This window comes from Moschus berezovskii, chromosome 6 (genome assembly GCF_049115385.1).
Source record: "Moschus berezovskii isolate FMDL1 chromosome 6, NW_MosBer_1.0, whole genome shotgun sequence".
In the NCBI taxonomy this organism is placed as follows: Eukaryota; Metazoa; Chordata; class Mammalia; order Artiodactyla; family Moschidae; genus Moschus; species Moschus berezovskii.
Genome location: NC_142465.1, coordinates 118606630 through 118627205, shown reverse-complemented (window position 1 = coordinate 118627205; position 20576 = coordinate 118606630). Strand labels below are relative to the sequence as shown.

Genomic DNA, 20576 nt, shown 5'->3' with positions numbered 1-20576 from the left:
CCCAGGGGTTTAAGAAGGATCAGCTGCACGTTAGAGAAACGGGCACCGAGAACGCAAAAGACGCCAAACTCAAGCACCCAGCTAATCCCGGGGAAATTACATTTTGTCTTTAATGCTTGCCGAGTGCTCAAAACATATTTTCACGGCGCGGCTTTCGCTGTGAGTCGGGGTGGGAGGTATACTTTCTATACTTGCGGCAGGAGAAATACGTGTTGTGTATTCACTAGAGTGACGCCAGCCAGCATTTGTTGGCTAAGCACTAAGGGTAGGATGGCCATGGACAGTAGAAGCAGAGGCAGCCGGGGACGTCCCTGGTGGTCTAGAGGTTAAGACTCCTCACTCCCACTGCAGGGGGCTCGGGTTCGATCCCTGTTCGGGGAAATAGAGTCCACACGCTGCGCAGCCAAATTAGAAAAAAAAAAAAGAAGCAGCAGCAGAAGCAGAGGCAGCCACACATTCTAGTCCGAGGGACCCACACATGCAGAGGCTCTTGGGTGGGAGTGCCAGAGCCTTGGAGGGCGCTGTGGTTGAATTGCATCCCTGCACCAAAAAAGACCCTGATGCTGGGAAAGATTGAGCAGGAAGAGAAGTGGGCAGCAGAGGACAAGATGGTTGGAGGGCATCACCGACTCAACGGACATGAGTGTGAACCAGCTCCGGAGGTGGGGACGGACGGACAGGGAGGCCTGGTGTGCTGCGGTCCATGGGGTCGCAGAGAGTCGGAAACAACTCAGCGACGGAACAGCAACGACCAAAAAAGATGTGTTGGAACCCTGACGCCCCCGAACCTGTGAGGGTGAATGTACTTGGAAATAGGGTCCTGGCGGAAGCAAGGTCATCAGGGTGGGCCTTAATCCAACACAATTGTGTTTTTACCAAAAAAGGGGGGAAATTTGGATACAGATCCATGTGAAAGCCAAGATGGGGACGATACATCCGATGACTCAAGAAATGCCCAAAGTTACCAGCAAGCCACCAGAAGCTGGGGGAGGGGCCTGACCCTGACCACCTCCCTGCCCCCACCCCACCCCCTCCCAGAGCCTCAGAAGGAACAGCCCTGCAGACACCCTGATCTGGGATTCCTGGCTTCCAGAACTATGAGGTTATATGTGTTGTTTAGGGGGCTTTGTTCCAGGAGCCCCAGGAATTAAGACAGAGGGTGTGGGAGAAGGTCCAGGTGGCTGGGGCTGGGACTATTTCAACTGCATGATGGACATGCGTTGTTTGACGAACACAACGCTGTCTAATTTTGTTCACGCAGCCCACCAAGGATCAGAGAGCTGGCTGAAAACCACGCCAGACAAAGGCTCCTTCAGCCCAGAACACGGCTCACCTGGGTCTCCAGTTCCGTCACCTCCAGATTCAACTTGTTCAGATGCTTGTTCACAAACGTGATGAGAGACTGCAAGCAAAGAAACCCGGGACACGTGAGCACGAGACTCGGCTCCCACACCACAGGCGGACGCGACAGGCGCCACCTCTGGCTCTGTGAGACACTTCCGTAATCTCCCGTTTGCTGGAATGCAAGGCTCGGGTCGAAAATGAAATGCTCTTACAATCACCCTCGGTTTTAAGGAGATAAACCGGAATCTACCCCAGCTGGTAGAGAAACGCACAACTCTGTCCACCAGCCCACGTGCATACGTGATGTGCACACGTGCCATACGTAACAGCCCTGCAGAAGTGTAATCTGCGCCCCCAAGATGGATGTGATGACTCCCACTCAGGGGAGATAATTCAATGCTTCAACGTAGGCTAGAGGTAGCCTTGGACTACAAAAGACTGGGACAGAGAGGCTGCCCGAGGTCACCTCCATCAGAGTTTCAGTAAATGAAGAGACCTCAGAGATGTGCTGAGGCCCGGTGTAAAGCTACACAGGGCCACTGGCTTCTCCTCTCTGGCAAAAGTTTAAACCTTGTCGCCTGCAACTTCTCTCAGTAATTAAGCCCAGCTTCCATGGAAACTCAGTATCAACCCATCTCTCTCTACCTTGGACATGATGTCATTTTCTATTAATTTAACCCAAATGTACTATGTGCCCAGCACTCTGCTCGGTGCTGGGCACGCACGACCGTCAGTGAGACAGAGCCCCACCGGGACGTCTGGGACACGATTTTCCACACCCACACCCGGTGGAGGCAACGGGGAATCCAGAGGTACAGCAAAGCAGATGAAACAGAAACATCAGGGGGTGCTGGTGGGGTGTCAATGAGAAGCACGTGGGCCCCTGGAAGATGAGGGCGCAGGGCAGCATCTGAGCTGGGGGGTGGGAGTGGGGAGAGTGGGCGGAGCGGCCACCCAGGCCGTGTACACCTATGGGAGCCCTCCAGCACCTTCCAGCGGGGGCTGGAGGTGGGTGGGATGGGAGAGAGGAGTCGGGCGTGACCTCGGAGGGACCTGGAGAGCTGGACAGGGTCTCCCTGCTTTTATTCTGGGGTTCGGGAGACACTAACACAACTCCAGTGCAGGGGTGCGGAAGGGCCAGGCTGGAAGCAGGAAGGTGTCAGGGAAAGAGAAGGACTCTTTCCTGGTCATTGCTGGGGTCCCCGCAACACGCCTTGTCAAAGAATGAATCAGTTCTACTGCAAGTCAGGGCTTCCCTGGTGGCTCAGCGGTCAAGAATCCACCCGCCAGTGCAGGAGAGGGTAGGTTTGATCCCTGGGTAGGGAAGATCCCCTGGAGAAGGAAATGGCAGTATTCTTGCCTGGAAAATCTCATGGACAGAGAGGCCTGGTACGCTGCAGGCCGTGGGGTCGCAGAGTCGGACGTGACCGAGCTGCTGAACAGCAACTTGTGCATCCACTGAACGGATTCTACGGGCCAGTGCGGCCGGGGTTGGGTTGGGGGCACTTCTCCGAGAGCCCAGAGTATGTTGCTTGTTATCCAAGCACGTTAAGTAGGCTTTGCCCCAGAAGGCCACTTCTGCAAAGTGCTTCAAGAACTAACAATCTCATCATCCCAGTCTGGACCAACATTTTCCAAACGTGAGTTCCATGAGAATTTAATGTGTTCTATCTATCCCAATATATTTAAATCAACAGATCTCACTACAGACAAACAAGCCTGGGAAAATGCACCCCACCAAGCCCCCTCTTAGTGAAGTGAAAGCTGCTCAGTTGTGTCTGACTCTTAGCGTCCCCATGGTCTATACAGTCCATGGAATTCTCCAGGCCGGAATACTGGAGTGGGTAGCCTTTCCCTTCTCCAGGAGATCTTCCCAACCCAGGGATGAAACCCAGGTCTCCCGCATTGCAGGGAGATTCTTTACCAGCTGAGCCACCGGGGAAGCCCAAGAATACTGGAGTGGGTAGCCCATCCCTCCTCCAGCAGATCTTCCTGACCCAGGAATCGAAACGGGGTCTCCTGCATTGCAGGCGGATTTGTTACCAGCTGAGCTACCAGGGAAGCCCAAGCCCCCTCGTGGAGAACTGCAAAGCATGCCAGCATCTTACAGACTCTGAGAAGTCCTGCATGAAGCAACCTGTGAGGGAAACTATCCAAGATCGAGAGCCATCTGCGCAGGGGTGAGGGCTCAGATTTTACGAGCTGAGACCCACCCCGCCACTGCATTCCTGAGCGTTCTGCAGGTGCTCAAATAACGTGATGTGTGCTGAATCTTGGTTCCTCTGTGGGGAGAGAAAGCCATACGTCTGGCAGCTCGCCATCCCCCAGCCCCCGACTCCAGAGCCTTGTTCACGCGGTTTGTTCCATCAGAAACTGACCAGCAGGCTGCCTCCCCTTTGCACTCCCAGCTGGGGAGACAGGCCAAATGGAGCTCAGAACAGCTCTGCCAACAGCGCCTGCTTGTTTATCAGGCACATTGTGGATGCAGCTTCGCGGTAACGAGGCCAGCACAAGCCAACAGGCTGACGTGCTGAAAAATATTTCCACATTGAAAAAAGCCTTGATTCGGAATAAACTGTCCCCCGGCACTGACAGGGTAATTCACTCCACAGCAGTGGCGGGGCGGGTGGCCAGGAAGACACCCAGGAGCAGAGATGCTGAGTTAAAAAGGTGCTAATTTTATGCACCGCAGTTACGCTTTTGACTATAATTACACTTCAATCCATGTGGCAAACATTTCAGAGATTTCAAACATTTTCCCACCTCCTTCCCAGCACGGAGTTCATGCTGTTAAAAAAAAAAAAAAAACAACACCCAGAGATGGAGGGAAACACCCTGACCGAGAACTCACCTTCTTCACGACACTGAGCTTGTCAGGGGCGTGGTCGAAGAGCGTGTCGAAGGCGTCCCGCTCTGCAGAGACACGGAGAAGGGTTTAAGGAGATGCGGGTGCTGCTCTGATCATCCCTGCACGTCCCCGGAACCAAGCAGTGTCTAATCCCCCGGCATGTTCCACCTGCCGGAAGCCTCTGCACTCCTGCCAGAGCGGAGAGGCAGGTGCTGACGAGGAGCAAAATCAAGGGAAAGACGCTTCGAAGGGTCCCTTTAACTCAGTTTCTGCCCCTGAACACAAAATACAGGGGAAGCACTCAGACATCACGTTGCAGTGCCCACCCATCACATCCCAGTCTCCCCATTTTCCCCACACGCCTTACCTTGACCATACATCTCCTAGATGAACACAATCACCTCCCTCGATAGTCGTGGCTGCCACCCCTCACAAGCCCTCACCTGGGGATGGCGGCTACAACCTCCCGCTGAATGGGCCCCACTCCTGCACTCCCAGCCTCTCCCATCCACTCTCCCTCGAAGGCCCAGGGAGCCCTTTAAAGTTTTTCTGTTCAGTCACTAAGCTGTGTCTGACTCTTTGGGACCCCGTGGGCTGTAGCTCGCCAGGTTTCCCACTTTAAAGTGTAAACTGGATCATTTCTTTCCCCCTCCCCACCCCTGCTTTCTTTTTATTGATAAATTGATGCTTTTGAACTGTGATGTTGGAGAAGACTCTTGAGAGTCCCTTGGACTGCAAGGAGATCCAACCAGTCCATCCTAAAGGAAATTAGTCCTGAATGTTCATTGGAAGGACTGATGCTGAAGCTGAAACTCCAATACTTTGGCCACCTGATGTGAAGAACTGACTCATTTGAAAAGACCCTGATGCTGGGAAAGATTGAAGGCAGGAGGAGAAAGGGACGACAGAGGATGAGATGGTTGGATGGCATCACCGATTTAGTGGAGATGAGTTTGAGTGAACTCCAGGAGTCAGTGATGGACAGGGATGGATGGCGTGCTGCAGTCCATGGGGTCGCAAAGAGCTGGACATGACTGAGCGGCCAAACTGAACTAGACCCCACCCCTGGGGGACTAAAACTCTCCATCACTCTCTCGTCACTCTTAGAATAAAACTCGCTCTCTCCCACGGGCCCATAGGGCCACAAGTTCAGCATCGCCACCCCACAGCCACCCCCTCACCCCACCCACTGGTGCCTCCCTCCATCACATGCCCACCACCGGGCCTCTGCACCTGTCCCTCACCAGCCTCCCGTCTCTGAGGCCGCCTGGGGGGCCTTCTACGACCCTCTGAAAGAGAACTGTCCTCTCACCCTGGTGCGACTTTCATAGCAATTACTCACGGCTGCCAGTAAAGAGTCTGCCTGCAGGGCAAGAGACCCGGGTTCCATCCCTGCGTCGGGAAGGTCCCCTGGAGGAGGAGATGCCAACCCATGCCAGTATGCTTGCCTGGAGAAGCCCGTGGACTGAGGAGCCTGGCGGGCTACATATAGACCATGGGGTCGCAAGACTCAGACACAACTTAGTGACCGAACCACCGCCATCACTCTGTGTGAGCACGTTCTGTTTCCACTTCTCCGCTAGACTGTCTGCTCCTTGCAGCCCGGGACCACTGTCACTTCTCCGCTGCACCATCCCTGGCTCCAGAACCGTGAAGGGCCCGCAGCCAGTGCTTAGAACAAAGGAAAGGGCCGGGAAATCCTGCTCAGAACCCCTCACCCGCTGCCCTTCCCCAGGGTGTCCGCCTCAGTGGGGAGACCCACAGGGCCGACAAGGACCCGTCCCACCGCGTCCCAGGGACCCCGACCCACTCTACCTGCCTGCCACTCTCAGGCCCAGCCATGCCTTCCAAAGTAACACGGAATCAACCCCTTCTCTTTCAGTTGCGAGGCCACCAGAGGCCAGGGCGATGTGGCCGTCAGTGGACCAGAGAGGAGCAGGACTGTCTGGGGGCCGGGGGCCTGCTTCCAGCCTGATGCTGCCGTGGCGGGTCACACGGGGACAGGCATAGCCCACTGCCGCCTGGAGCCCAGGCAGGGGGGCGGAGGTCTCAGGGTGGGACCCAGGGCTGTGGAGGAGTCGCTGCCAGGATGGAGGGGGTGTGGAGGAGGGCATCTGGAGGCCCTGGGGCTCCCCTTCTGTCCTCAAGGATACCCAGCCCCCCAAGGTGCCTGGGGTGGTCAGTGCTCAGAGAACCTCAACCAGCAGAGAGGCCCTCTATCCAAGCTGGGGCTGGGACTCAAACCCCCTTCGTGGAGTGTGGGGGAGGGCTGGGGTGGGAAGCACCCCTCCACCCGTCTGGAGGGGACTGGAGCCCGGAGCTGGAGATGCCCCAGGGCCTGCTTCAGGACCACACCAACTGTGAGGGGAGAAACGAGAAGAAGGCAGGTCACGACCGAGGGAGCCAGCGCCTGCGCCTCTGATGGAGGAAGCGTCCCAGCCACTCCCCTGAGGCTGCCCCCAAAGGCAGGCGCCCAGCACCCACAATCCAGGGCCCCTGAAGGCAGCTGGCCCAGCCCAGGTGGCCTCCCCCTTGGCCTTGGGGGCAGGCAGCAGGAAGGAAGGCGAGAGGCAAAGAGGAAGGTGTGTAAGCATGGTGTATGTGTGTGTGTGTGTGGAGTGTACACACGCGTGTGCACGGGGTGGGGAGTGTGTCTGCCGAGGGGCACCCCGCTTCTTTCACCTAAAGGCCCACAGCAACCCAAAGGCCCGACCCCGCAGGTTTCCCTTCCCCCAGCTTTTCTACTGCAGCAGCTGTAAATTATTTTTATAATCAACTAAGTCCGATTATACTCAACAAGACAGTCTGCTAAGAGGGAGGAAAAAAAAAAAAGCTTAATCTTCACAAAGCGAAACACAAACTTTAAATGCAGCTTAAGAAAACCCCCAGGAGCAGAACAGCCTTGACGTCAGCCGGGTATATTTAGCTGAGCCACCGCTGGGCCGGCAGAGGCAGGGCGGCAGGGGGGCCATCGTGGGGCCGGAGGCCAGGGCCCCGCGCCCGCTCACCTGCACCTGGGGGGCGGATGGCGTCACGGCCGAGGCCTGGGGAAGGACAACTAATCTGGCCGAGAGCCTGGGGCCTGTGACTCGGGCAAAGCGTCTCCCTCCGTGAGGCGGGGGTGAAAACAGACCCCGGCTCACCCCCAGTGTTAAGGATTAAGCGAGGTAATGAATCAAGGGCTTCCCAAGTGGCGCTAGTGGCAGAGAACTCGAATGCCAATGCAGGAGACATAAGAGACGTGGGTTCGATCCCCGGGTCGGGAAGAGCCCCTGGAGGAGGGCATGGCAACCTATTCCAGTATTCTTGCCTGGAGAATCCCATGGACAGAGGACCCTGGCGGGCTACAGTCCATACGCAAAGAGAAGGACATGACTGAGAGACTTCGCACCCAGCACGCACAGTGAAACGGACTTCCCCGGTGGCTCAGACAGTAAAGCATCTGCCTACAATGCGGGAGACCTGGGTTCAATCCCTGGGTTGGGAAGATCTCCTGGAGAAAGAAATGGCAACCCACTCCAGGATTCTTGCTTGGAAGATCCCATGGATGGAGGAGCCTGGTAGAGTACGGTTCTTGGGGTCGCAGAGTCGGACACGACTGAGTGACTTCACTTTCAGTTTCAGGCACAGGGTATAAAGAGAGAAGGCAATGGCACGCCACTCCAGTACTCTTGCCTAGAAAATCCCATGGATGGAGGAGCCTGGTGGGCTGCAGTCCGTGGGGTTGCTAAGGGTCGGACACGACTGAGCAACTTCACTTTCACTTTTCACTTTTACACATTGGAGAAGGAAATGGCAACCCACTCCAGTGTTCTTGCCTGGAGAATCCCAGGGACGGGGGAGCCTGGTGGGCTTCCGTCTGTGGGGTCACATAGAGTCGGACATGACTGAAGTGACTTCACTTTCAGTTTCAGGCACAGGGTATAAAGGGAGAAGCAAGTGTGTCACTGGTGTCCTCTCGTCCTGCCCCCACCCGGACCTCCCTGTAGGCTCTGGGGACAGTCACAGGGATGAATGAACAGGTGGCAGCCTCCCCCCAAGGAAGGGCACAGGCAGTCCAAGGATGGGTACCAATAAAGTCAGAAAGATGCAGGAAGCGGCCACATCAGCCAGGGCCCCAGTGTTCACCCAAGCTCAACTTCTGAAGATGCTCAGCCTACTCCAGATGAAGTTTGTCTCTGTCTGAGTCAACATTTTTGAAATCAGAAGGTCTGTCCAAAAGTCCTGAATTTCTGGCTTCTCTTGAAGAAACAGGAGCCGAGGCAACAGTGAACCTCCATTTGCCCTCCCCCACTCCCAGCATCGATGAGCCGCCCGTGGAAGTGGGGGTGCAGACTCCCCTGTTCGGCCCCAGGCACCAGCACTCCCCACCGCACACAGCACAGAGCTGGCGGAGTGGGGGCAGCCCTTCATCATTCAGTATTCTCACCACTTCCCTCTTTCGTGTGACCCGTCTGGTCCCTGGGGCCCCAGGTCTTGGGGACGTGGACAGAGGCCCAGGGTCAGAGGAGCCCCGATGTTTGAGTCCAGGCTCACTGGGGCAAGAAGAGGAGGGTGTTCTGGGCAGAGGGAATAGAAAGCCAAGAGTGGGTTCCAGATGGTGTGGCCTGGGGTGGGGTCGGGGGGAGGCTAAGAGGGCTGGGTCCCTTGAGGGTTAAAGGAGTGGTAGAAGGTGGAGACCAGGAATGGCATGATCCAGCTGCAGCGTCGGGAGCAATGGGGAGATGTGACGGGGAGAGACCAGGGGCTGCAAGGATCCTGGAAGAGAAGGAAGAAAGCTTCTCCATCCTTCTCTCCAACTTCCTAAAGCCCGGGAGGGGGAGGGGCGCCTGCGGAGGAGAGGCAGCCAGCAAGCCCGTTACCATGGAGATCGGGCTGCAGCTCCCCAGCTCCCCTGGGGAGAGAAGGACCTCCCATCCACCCCAGCCAGGACAGAGGAGCCCGCAGGAGGCGGGTGGGGGGGTCCCAGGGGAGGTGCAGAGCGCCCTCCCACCCCCCACCTCACTCAGAGTGCTAAGATGAGAAAGTGAGGCCGAGAACTGGGCTCCCTGTGAAGCAGCACCGCCCCCACGCCCCGCCCCAGGGCAGACATGAGCCCAGGAGGCTCTGCCTGGGGTTTCAGTGCTCCCAGAACATCTGTGGTCCAGGGCGGGGGTGCGCATGGGGGACACACGCCCCAGGCCACAGCAGCTTACAGCTCAAGGCACGTGTGCGGGCTCAGCCGTGCCCCACTCTTTGCGGCCCCCATGGACCGGAGCCCGCCAGACTCCTCTGTCCGTGGGATTCTCCAGGCCAGAATACTGGAGGGGGTTGCCATTTGCTCCCCCAGGGGAGTCTCCCAACCCAGGGATCGAATCCGCATCTCTGACATTGGCAGGTGGATCCTTTACTACTGGGCCAACCGGGAAGTCCATGACTCAAGGAGCCACATGCCAAGGGAAAGAGGGCAGGGCCAAGGGGGGTCCCGGACTGTCCAGGCGCCCCCATGCCTGTCAGGCACGGAGCAAAAGTGTTCCCAGCGAGCAAGGTGGTGAGTAAAGAGCTAAGGAGGGGAGGGGGGTCAGAGGACAGGCAGTGATTCGGGCAGGGGCGTCAAGCAGGGCCTCCCTGGAGGAGGTGAGCCATGGGGGACTCTACAGGGGAGCATTTCAGGCTGAGGGTAGTGCGTGTACAAGAGCCGGAAGGGGAGTGCCAGGGTGGGGGGCTGCTGAGGGTGCAAAGCGGAGGCCAGGAAGCCAGAGCGGAGAAGAGGTGTGTCCAGAGGGTGGTCTAAGGGGGCCTTGAAAGCCCCTGCAAGGGCTGCAAGGCTTTAGCTTTCAGCAAGTTGGGGGTGAGCGGAGAGAGGGGTTAAGGAGTGCAGAGGAGCCAACTCGAGGGGCCAGTGCGGGGAGGTGATGAGGTCTTGGGGCCGTGGGGTCTGAGGGCTCCCGCGAGACATGGGCTAGCGGAAGCTGCTGCGCATCGGGGTAACCAGGAGACCCAGGGACCTGCGTCAGCAGGAGCGGAGCTGGGGGCGGGTGAGTCGCTTGTCACCCACTAATGGCCTGTTTGCATTTCAGAAGCACAGGCAGCCCCTTAACGAGGGCGGCGACTCCAGGCTCCTCAGCCTCTCGGGTGCCACAGCGCACCCCCCACCACGCTCAGCCATCCCCGGGGACTCTCAGCCACCATCCAGCCCACCAGACCCCTGAGTGCCTCTTCTCAGGGCTGCCAGGGCCCTCCTGGCTGGGGGTCTAGCCCCTTCTAGAGTGGGAGGCTGCACACAGACCCCAGTGGAACCGATTCCCCCCGAAGTCCCCCGACTAGTCCAGGCCCACCAGTCCTGTACCCCACACGGAAGTGAAAACACACAGGAAACCAAGGCAACACTTAAAGATGCTCGGAGGGCCCCACTTGAGTCACCTCTGCCCTTGACAAGCCCACTGCTTCTGAGCCCCTCCTGCCGAAGGGACAGGGAGGGGACAGCAGGGTGCCCTGACCCCCCCACCCCCGCACACCCAGGGCAGGGCCAGGCGCCCCCACACTGGCCCTGGAGCTGCATTCTCCACCCTATTCTGCAGCCTCAGCAACTGAACACAGGAAGATTCCTTTTCACTCCCTTTTTTTAAAATGTTTTTTAATAATAAAGACATTAAAAAGAACTCCACTGCTACTTAAAAAAAAAAGTGAAGACTGAATTTCCCCAGCACAGCTCAAGACTACTTAAGGACACTTAAGGACATATAATTGCTACATTTTCTCTGGTTCAAGACCTCTGGGAACTGAAGAGCCAAGCGTCCTCTTTGTACCCGAGTGGCAGGGGTACCTCTAGTCCCCATAATCACCATGAGGACACAGAGGCCAAGCCTGGGGTGCCCCCGAGGCGCACCCCTCACCCCGAGGCACCCACCCGCAGCTAAGGACAAGCTCCCGTGGCCGGCTCACTGGGCACATAGCAAACTTCTATTTGGTCTCTATTTTCCTCCTAACACCTATGCTCCCCTCTCTGCTCGCTGGAGAACAGGGCATCTGGGGAGTGCTAAGTCGGACATGACTGAGCGACTGAACTGAACTGAACTGAACTGAAGAGGAATGCAGAGTTCCAAAGAAGAGCAAGGAGAGACAAGAAAGCCTTCCTCAGCGATCAATGCAAAGAAATAGAGGAAAACAACAGAGTAGGAAAAACAAGAGATCTTTTCAAGAAAATTAGAGATATCAAGGGAACATTTCATGCAAAGATGGGCTCGATAAAGGACAGAAATGGTATGGACCTAACAGAAGCAGAAGATAATAAGAAGAGGTGGCAAGAATACACAGAACTGTACAAAGATCTTCACGACGAAGATAATCACGATGGAGTGATCACTCACCTGGAACCAGACATCTTGGAATGTGAAGTCAAGTGGGCCTTAGAGAGCATCACGATGAACAAAGCTAGTGGAGGTGATGGAATTCCAGTTGAGCTATTTCAAATCCTGAAAGATGATGCTGTGAAAGTGCTGCACTCAATATGCCAGCAAATTTGGAAAACTCAGCAATGGCCACAGGACTGGAAAAGGTCAGTCTTCATTCCAATCCCAAAGAAATGGAATGCCAAAGAATGCTCAAACTACTGCACAATTGCACTCATCTCACACGCTAGTAAAGTCATGCTCAAAATTCTCCAAGCTAGGCTTCAGCAATATGTGAATCGTGAACTTCCAGATGTTCAAGCAGGTTTTAGAAAAGGCAGAGGAACCAGAGATCAAATTGCCAACATCCACTGGATCATGGAGAAAGCAAGAGAGTTCCAGAAAAACATCTATTTCTGCTTCATTGACTATGCCAAAGCCTTTGACTGTGTGGATCACAATAAACTGTGGAACATTCTGAAAGAGATGGGAATACCAGACCACCTGACCTGCCTCTTGAGAAACCTGTATGCAGGTCAGGAAGCAACAGTCAGAACTGGACATGGAACAACAGACTGGTTCCAAATAGGAAAAGGAGTGCGTCAAGGTTGTATATTGTCACCCTGCTTATTTAACTTATATGCAGAGTACATCATGAGGAATGCTGGGCTGGAAGAAGCACAAGCTGGAATCAAGATTGCTGGGAGAAATATCAATAACCTCAGATATGCAGATAACACCACCCTTATGGCAGAAAGTGAAGAGGAACTCAAAGGCCTCTTGATGAAAGTGAAAAAGGAGAGTGAAAAGGTTGGCTTGAAGCTCAACATTCAGAAAACGAAGATCATGGCATCTGGTTCCATCACTTCACAGGAAACAGATGGGGAAACAGTGGAAACAGTGTCAGACTTTATTTTTTTGGGCTCCAAAATCACTGCGGATGCTGATTGCAGCCATGAAATTAAAAGACGTTTTTACTCCTTGGAAGGAAAGTTATGACCAGCCTAGATAGCATATTAAAAAGCAGAGACATTACTTTGCCAACAAAGGTCTGTCTAGTCAAGGCTATGGTTTTTCCCGTGGTCATGCATGGATGTGAGAGTTGGACTGTGAAGAAAGCTGATCGCCGAAGAATTGATGCTTTTGAACTGTGGTGCTGGAGAAGACTCTTGAGAGTCCCTTGGACTGCAAGGAGATCCAACCAGTCCATTCTAAAGGAGATCAATCCTGGGTGTTCATTGGAAGGACTTATGCTAAAGCTGAAACTGCAATACTTTGGCCACCTCATGCGACAAGTTGACTCACTGGAAAAGAGTCTGATGCTAGGAGGGATTGGGGGTAGGAGGAGACGGGGACGACAGAGAATGAGATGGCTGGATGGCATCACCAACTCGATGGACATAAGTTTGAGTGAACTCCCAGAGCTGGTGATGGACAGGGAGGCCTGGCGTGCTGTGGTTTATGGGGTCGCAAAGAGTTGGACACGACTAAGCGACTGAACTGAACTGAACTGAACTGAAGGGCTTCTTGCAGCCATGAAATTAAAAGATGCTTACTCCTTGGAAGGAAAGTTATGACCAACCTAGATAGTATATTAAAAAGCAGAGAAATTACTTTGCCAACAAAGGTCTGTCTAGTCAAGGCTATGGTTTTTCCCGTGGTCATGTATGGATGTGAGAGTTGGACTGTGAAGAAGGCTGATCGCCGAAGAATTGATGCTTTTGAACTGTGGTGCTGGAGAAGACTCTTGAGAGTCCCTTGGACTGCATGGAGATCCAACCAGTCCATTCTAAAGGAGATCAATCCTGGGTGTTCATTGGAAGGACTGATGCTAAAGCTGAAACTGCAATACTTTGGCCACCTCATGCGATGAGTTGACTCACTGGAAAAGACTCTGATGCTGGGAGGGATCAGGGGCAGGAGGAGATGGGGACGACAGAGAATGAGATGGCTGGATGTCATCACCAATTCGATGGACATGAGTTTGAGTGAACTCCGGGAGTTGGTGATGGACAGGGAGGCCTGGCGTCCTGTGACTCATGGGGTCGCAAAGAGTCGGACACGACTGAGCGACTGAACTGAACTGAACTGAACTGAAGGGCTTCTTGATTTGAATTATCACCAAGGTGGGGAGCCTGGCTCCAGCTGCCTCTGGCTGTGACTAAGAGCTGCGGGCTTCCCCTCCCCGAGGGCTCAAGCGCTGCCATGAGCTGCCCTTGCACCTGCCACCCCTCCCTGAGATGAAGGTGGGATGGTGGGGCTTTCATGGGGCGGGGGACAGATCTATTGGAACGGCCACTGAAAACCAACAAAGAGTTGGGCCCTGGGCCAAGCAGAGTGAACGTCTGTTATCTCCCAAAATCCACCAACAACCCGAGGACCCTTTCCACAGATGGAGAACAGCGAGCTGAAGGAGGAGCCCAAAGGCCACCCAGCTGCGGCCACAGTCAACGCTGCCTGACTCTAAGGTCTGTTAGGCTGGAGATTTTAAGGTGGAAAGTTATGTATGAAAGTACATCCCAGGACTTCCCTGGTGGTCCATTGGCTAAGACTCTGCACTCCCAACACAGGGGGCTCCGATTCTATCCCCAGTCTGAGATCTAGGTCCTGCGTGACACAGCTAAGAGCTCGAATGCTGCAACTCAAGGTTCCACGCCGCAACTGAGATCCGGCGCAGCCCAACAAATTAAGTAAATGATCCGTTTGGTAAAATGTACATCCCATAAGGAACCTCTGAACCTCCGGCTAGTTAATGATGCTCCGTATTCACGGGGACATCCGCCCTCCCCCTCCTCCTGGTTCCCTCCCGCCCACCACACTTCTCAAACCCCCGGCCCAGCCTCCTGACAGCTGTGAGAAGCAAACCACATGCCAAAACCCACCCTGTGCCCTGCAGCCTCTGAGTGACCGTGTGAACCCTGGGGGCTTCCTGGGGCGGCCCCACAGTGCCCGGTGACCTCAGATGCCCCATGGCCTCCCCAACCACTCCCTCTCTAGTTACTTACCAAAGCGCCCCATCATCATCCTGCAAACGAGAGCAGAGAAAAGCGTCAGACGGTCCTCAGAGCTGAGTGAGCCGTGGGGCAGAGGGTGGTGGGCGTGCCCTACGGGCCCCCAGCTGGCCCGTTGAAGACAGAGTAATAAAAATGTGAGTCCCACTTGGACAAGTTCTCTCCTGCTCTAATACAAACAGGAGATGCTTATGTGGATTCTAAATGTTTACACAAGACTGGCAGCAAATAGACATTTCTAAACCATCCTTTTAATGCCATTTTGGGGGGGTTGGGGGAAGCGGCCATTTAATCAAGGGAGTAGTTAACACGGAGAACATTTTAGCTGAAAACGAGTCTTCTGGCACCTTGAGTTTAGACTTTAAAATAAAACGATTACAATCCATCAGGTGCTTGCTCGTGTCTGACTCTTGTGACCCCATGGACTGCAGCCCGCCAGGCTCCTCTGTCCATGGGATTCTCCAGGCAAGAATACTGGAATGGGTTGCCATTTCCTTCTCCAGGGGATCTGCCTGACCGTGGGATCGAACGCACGTCTCCTGCACTGCAGGCGGATTCTTTACCACTTGAGCCATCAGGGATGCCTTGAGTTTAATCTTTAAAATACAAGTGTGCAGACTACCTGGAGGTCACATTCTGGGGAGTGAGGACAACGCACTTCCGGGGAAGTGGGAAACGAAAGGGTCCTGGAGAACCACAGGCTGGGCCCTGACTCAAGGTGAGAGCTGAAGCCACAAAGGATGGGCGGCTGGTTCCTCCCGGAGGGTCTGAGAGCAGAGACCTCGGCTTCACCCCCAAGCCCCTCTAGACTCAAGTCCTTTCCACCTTATTTAACAAGTAGTCTCTAGAGCTCCTACTATGCACAGGTCATAGAGATATAGAAATAAACATCCCCATGGGCCTGCCGCAGGACCCCTGATGGTGAGAGAGACTCCAAAGGCCACATTTCTACACAGCCCACATGCACCAGAAATGAGACACACAGGAGATGTTACCGGAAGTGAAAGGAAGTCAGCCACTCCTGCTGGGCAAACAGGGAGGGCTTCCTGGAGGAGACAGACCATAGGACAGAGAAAACCTGGAGTCTGGGAGACCAGGCAGGAGGCTGGGTGGCCTCTGCTGGAAACCCCTCTCTACCTTGACTTCAGGGCACCCAGACCCCCGCCCCCCCGGCCTGAAATTCCCTGAGGGCCACACTGTACTTCTCATAAGGCCCCTGGGCTGGATTTCACATTTCTACGGACACGACCTTTCTCACCAGCTAGACTGCCATCCCAGGAGGAGTGCACCTGCATCCTCTTAGCCTCTGGGTGCCCGGCATGGTGCCCAGCATACCGCAGGCCCTGTGGGTCCTGGTGACTGGTGTGAATCATTGGGGCCACTCTCCCAGGGGCCGGCTCTGGAGACAAAGCTCCCATTGCCCCCTGCTGCCCTCTCAGGGATCCCTCATCCACTGTGAGACCAGGGAAGATGGACACAGCGTCTTGCCATCACTGCAGGCAACTAGAAGTTAAGGATGTTGAGAGAAGGAACCGGGGAGAGGAGTTTAGACTGATCGGGAGGACCCGCGGTCCTCACTGACTCATCCCTGTATCTTAGCTCCATCAGAGGGAGGGATTCCCCCCCATAAATGGGCCTGGCTGCTCCCGCCCGCTTCAGTGGGCCATCTGCCTCCTGCTCTCCCATCCAGGGGGACCCGGGACTTGCTCTGACCCACAGAAGACAGGGACACAGCATGCAGGGGCCAGAGGCCTGCAGTTGCCCTGTCACTCTCCGGGGACCCTGAGGACACCAGGGAGGAAGCCGGCTCCATGAGAGTGAAAGACGCGGGGAGGGACAGAGGCCCCCACACCAGCGCCAACCACCAGACTGTCAGCAAATAGTGACTGTTGATTTAAACCCCTAGGTTTGGGGTGGTTATTTACACAACGATGGATAACCAAGACGCTAGCCCACTCCTGACTCCCCCCTCCAAACCTGCCCTTCTCCTGCTCCCGAAGGGGCCGAGCTGGCTGCTTGAGACCCCTCCCCAGGCCAGGCTCAGCACCGCGTCCCCATGCCCCCTCCCCTCCCGTGGGCCATGAACAGCTGTGCACACACATCAGGAAACACCCATCTCTCCCGTCCACCTGACGGCTCCCACACTGGGAGTGGCTTCCTGTGTCGGCCTGATTTCTGAAAGACCATCCATGAATTCATGACACAGTAATTAATCACTGCCTGAACTGAGCAGGTGGGTGAGCTGAGACAATCAATTTTTAATGTCCTGTTTCATCTGAAACAGCTTTAGTAGGGAGGCACAGAGGCAGTGCATTTTATAGGTTCTTCATAGGGAGTCCTAAGGCCTCTTACAAACCACACGCAAAATAGATCCTTTTGATTTGTTATTTTCAATAGATTTGAAGCTTTTCAGACTTCTTAAAAACTGCCCTCTGGTCTTCTCAAAAAGGCCAGAGATGGCTCAGGACTTTCTCAAAGGAAATTTTAGTTTAGATGCGTGACTCCCTCCTTCCGATGGAGCTAAGATAGGTGGATGAATCAATTAGGACCACAGGTCCCTGGACCAGTCTAAATACCTCTGCCCTGTTCCCTCTGTCAACATTCTCACAGTCCACATATTTGGAGAATAACTTACTCCAAAACATTAAAAATTTGGACTTCGTTAGCATGCCTACTACAAGGAAGTTCACTGTTATAAATTTCCGCTCATTCTTACAAGAGATTTTGAATGTGATCATTTATATTTCTTTTATTATTCCCTATCTCACTCCAGAAAAGATTTCCAGCAGCGTAAAGAAGTTTTAATTCATATGCCACAGGTATTGACTCATTTTTCTATTTAGGGAGAAAATAAAACATGGAATTTCTCATTTAAACACCAAACCAAACTGCTGTCTTGCCCTTCTTCAGCAAGACAGACAAACAAACAAAAAAGAAAACAAAGAACAAAAATCAAAACCAAAATCACTTTGAAGAAAGTGCACGGAAGACGGAAAGCTAGGGTGGACGCTCGGAGAAAACCCCATCCCAGGGTCAAGGGTCACACAGAGGAAAATGGCCCCCACGTGCCTGGGGGTCCCCGGCTGGAGCAGGGCCTGGGGTCAGGGTCCACTTACTCAGTGGTCGTCGTCAGCTCCTCGGTGACGTGGCTGGAGTGCAGCAGGCCTTCCCGTTTCTGAAAACCCCCAAATGAACAAGCAAATCAACACCCGGGCAGGCAGGCAGGGCAGGGGGACATCACTGGAGGGGCAGCCACTCCTGGGGGTGGACTGCAGGTGACCACCCTTTGGTGGCTGGAACCTGCCCCCCTTCACCCCCCCACAAACCCTCTGCTCTCCACACCGCTCTTAGAGCATGCAGCCGTGGGGGTCTCAGGAAAGTCACCCCAGCTCCCAAAGGACGCCCTGCAGCTGGGGAGGCAAGGAGCATAAAGGGATATGCGTGACACGAGGGAGGCACCAGATTAAATAACACACGTGCACCGGGCTGAACAGGGTCGCCCAGGAGCTGTGTCCATTCAGAGCCTCAGAACGTCACCTCATTTGGAAAGAGGGTCTCCACAGACGTCATGAGTTAAGACGAGACCGTGACGGACTAGGGTGAGCCCTGGCCAAAGACTGGAGTCCTTATGAGAAGAGAAGAGAGAGACAGAGAGGGAAGAGGCCACGTGAGGCTGAGGCAGAGACCGGAGGCGCGTGTCCACACGCCAAGGAAAGCCAAGGGTGCTGGCGGGGGCTGGAAAAGGGAAGGAAGGACCCTGGCCTAGAGCCTTCGGAGGGACCCAGTCGGCACCCCGATCTGGACTTCAGGCCTCTGTTATGTGAGAGGACAAATGTCTGCTCTTTTCAGACACCGCTTTGTGGGATTTTCTTCCAGCAGCCCCAAGACACTAACACGGTGTTTGACACACCCGTCCTGGAGCCTGGCGGGTGCAGAGAGGCGACGATGGTGGTGGAGGGGAAGCCTGTGTGTCCCGGGCCTCAGGGTGGAGCTCAGCAGTCTAACCCAACCCCACTGCGAGTCCCTACTTGAACCCCTCCACGGATGAGGAGCTTGCTTCCTGATGGACACCTCTTGAGATCCAAGCTCCCCAGGCTCTCCTGAGCTCAGCCTCCAGGGAACTCTCACCACGGGGTCTAGTGGATGGAGAGTAACCAGCATCGGGTGGCCGTCAGCTTTCCCAAGACTTCACCCTGGCTGACTCTCAGGAGTGCCCATGGGGGCTAGGGTTGGGGGTGTGGCCCAGAGACATGGTATCCACTTGCTCACACATCAAAAGTGCACCAGGCTCCCACCAGACTCTGGACCCAGAGCTGGGTATGAGTTAGACAGACTGAATATTTTGAAGTCTATAGTAGAGACTCTTGAGAATCCCTTGGACTGCAAGATCAAACCACTCAATACTAAAGGAAATCAGTCCTAACTATTCGTTGGAAGGACAGAAGGTGAAGCTCCAAAACTTTGGTCACCTGATGTGAAGAGCTGACTCATTGGAAAAAGACCCTGATGCTGGGAAAGATTGAGGGCAGGAGGAGAAGGGGACGACAGAGGATGAGACGGTTGGATGGCGTCACTGACTCAATGGATGAAAGTTCGTGCAACCTCCAGGACATAGTGAAGGGAAGCATGGCGAGCTGCAGTCCATGGGGTTGCAAAGAGTCAGACCCGACTCAGCAACTGAGCAACAATAACACAGTAGCAACTCAATTTTATGGGGAAAGCGCTGGAGCTCAGGATAACCAAGCGACCTTCCAAGGCCATGCTCCCAGGTGCAAACGCAGCCTTCCCTTGCTCCTTCCCTCCACGAACTGCCATGCTTCTCGCATCTCCCCATCTCAACTGGATAACCGGATGTGGAGGGAACAGGCCAGGGGCAGCTCTAAGGCCTGAGGCTGGCCAGTCCCCGGGGCCTCCCCTCCCACTTCATTTCTCTCTGGCCGTGGCCCAGAGAATCCTCCCGTGACCTTGGTCAAGGAAGAAAGTGCTAGCGGGTGCCTGCCTGGGCCAGTAAAACATTCTGCAAACCCCAAAGATTTTCTTGGACTGAAGTGCAGGCCTTAAAGGAAATATCCTGGTTACTGAGCTGCAGGGAGTTTGTGGAGCCCGGAGTCTGACGCACATGGGTTTGGGAACCGCATTCTCATGTGTCCTTGGGAAGCCCTTCCCGAGCGACCGCCCCGGGTGAGCATCCAAGATGAGAGGAACAGGCACGGTCCCCCGTTCATCACCACCTCTGACTGTAAACGCTCCTCTTCGGGAAGCAGACATGGCGGAACAGCAGGTAAGCCTCACCTGGGGCCCCAAGGGGCATTCCTGCCCATCAGGTCTGGGCCGGGCTGCGGGGGTGATGGAGGGGTCAGGTGGCTTCGAAAAACACAGGATCAGCCAGAGCCTTGCAGACCGCAGAGACCATGAGATTGATAAGTTCAAAAACCAGAAGGGAGTGCGGCGCTGGACATCTCCACGAGAGACATGAGGTTCCAAGCGCAACCTCAGTGCTCTGGCAGAAGCAGCTAACCCTTGAAGACCCCAGCCTGCTCTCCTCCTCCAGCGTCCCCCACATCAAGGTGACGGCCCAGGACACAGTAGGTGCTTAATACATGTTTGCTGGACGAGACTGCACACACAAAGCCAAGGCAGGGTCTATGCCCCTAAATTCAGAAGAAATCTACACGGAAGGTCCAGCTCCAATCAGGCTCACCCTGGCGCCCCATTACATTTTTCCAAATGAAGCAAGCGAAATGACCCTGAAAAAGAGATGATGGGGATGATGGATGTAACTGGCAGCGAACGCAGAGAGGCTCTGACTGGGGCACCAGAGTATCTGTCTCATTCCTCTCCACTGAGTAATAAGCTCATTCAAGAGGCCTGAATTCCAGCTACTTGGCTTTGCGCAGAAATGAACGCTCTTTTCAAAAATGTGGAAATGAAACCTCCACACACTCAAGCCTTTGAATCTGCCTCTCTTGAAATCAATGCCATTGTTCCTGCTCCATCATTTAC

The 20576-nt window shown here is 54.8% G+C and overlaps 1 protein-coding gene across 3 annotated transcripts in view; it reads right to left on the bottom strand.

The window, feature by feature from the left end:
• PARVB (parvin beta) overlaps positions 1 to 20576 on the bottom strand; it is a 118993-nt gene that overhangs the window by 12024 nt on the left and 86393 nt on the right. For all 3 annotated transcript variants that reach the window (XM_088837553.1, XM_055394420.2, XM_088837554.1), the window contains exons 7-10: positions 17690 to 17748; positions 14568 to 14587; positions 4196 to 4257; positions 1334 to 1402 (exon numbers count right to left, since the gene is read on the bottom strand). In XM_088837553.1, coding sequence (XP_088693679.1) covers positions 1334 to 1402; positions 4196 to 4257; positions 14568 to 14587; positions 17690 to 17748 — 210 coding nt within the window. The remainder of the gene's footprint in view (positions 1 to 1333; positions 1403 to 4195; positions 4258 to 14567; positions 14588 to 17689; positions 17749 to 20576) is intronic.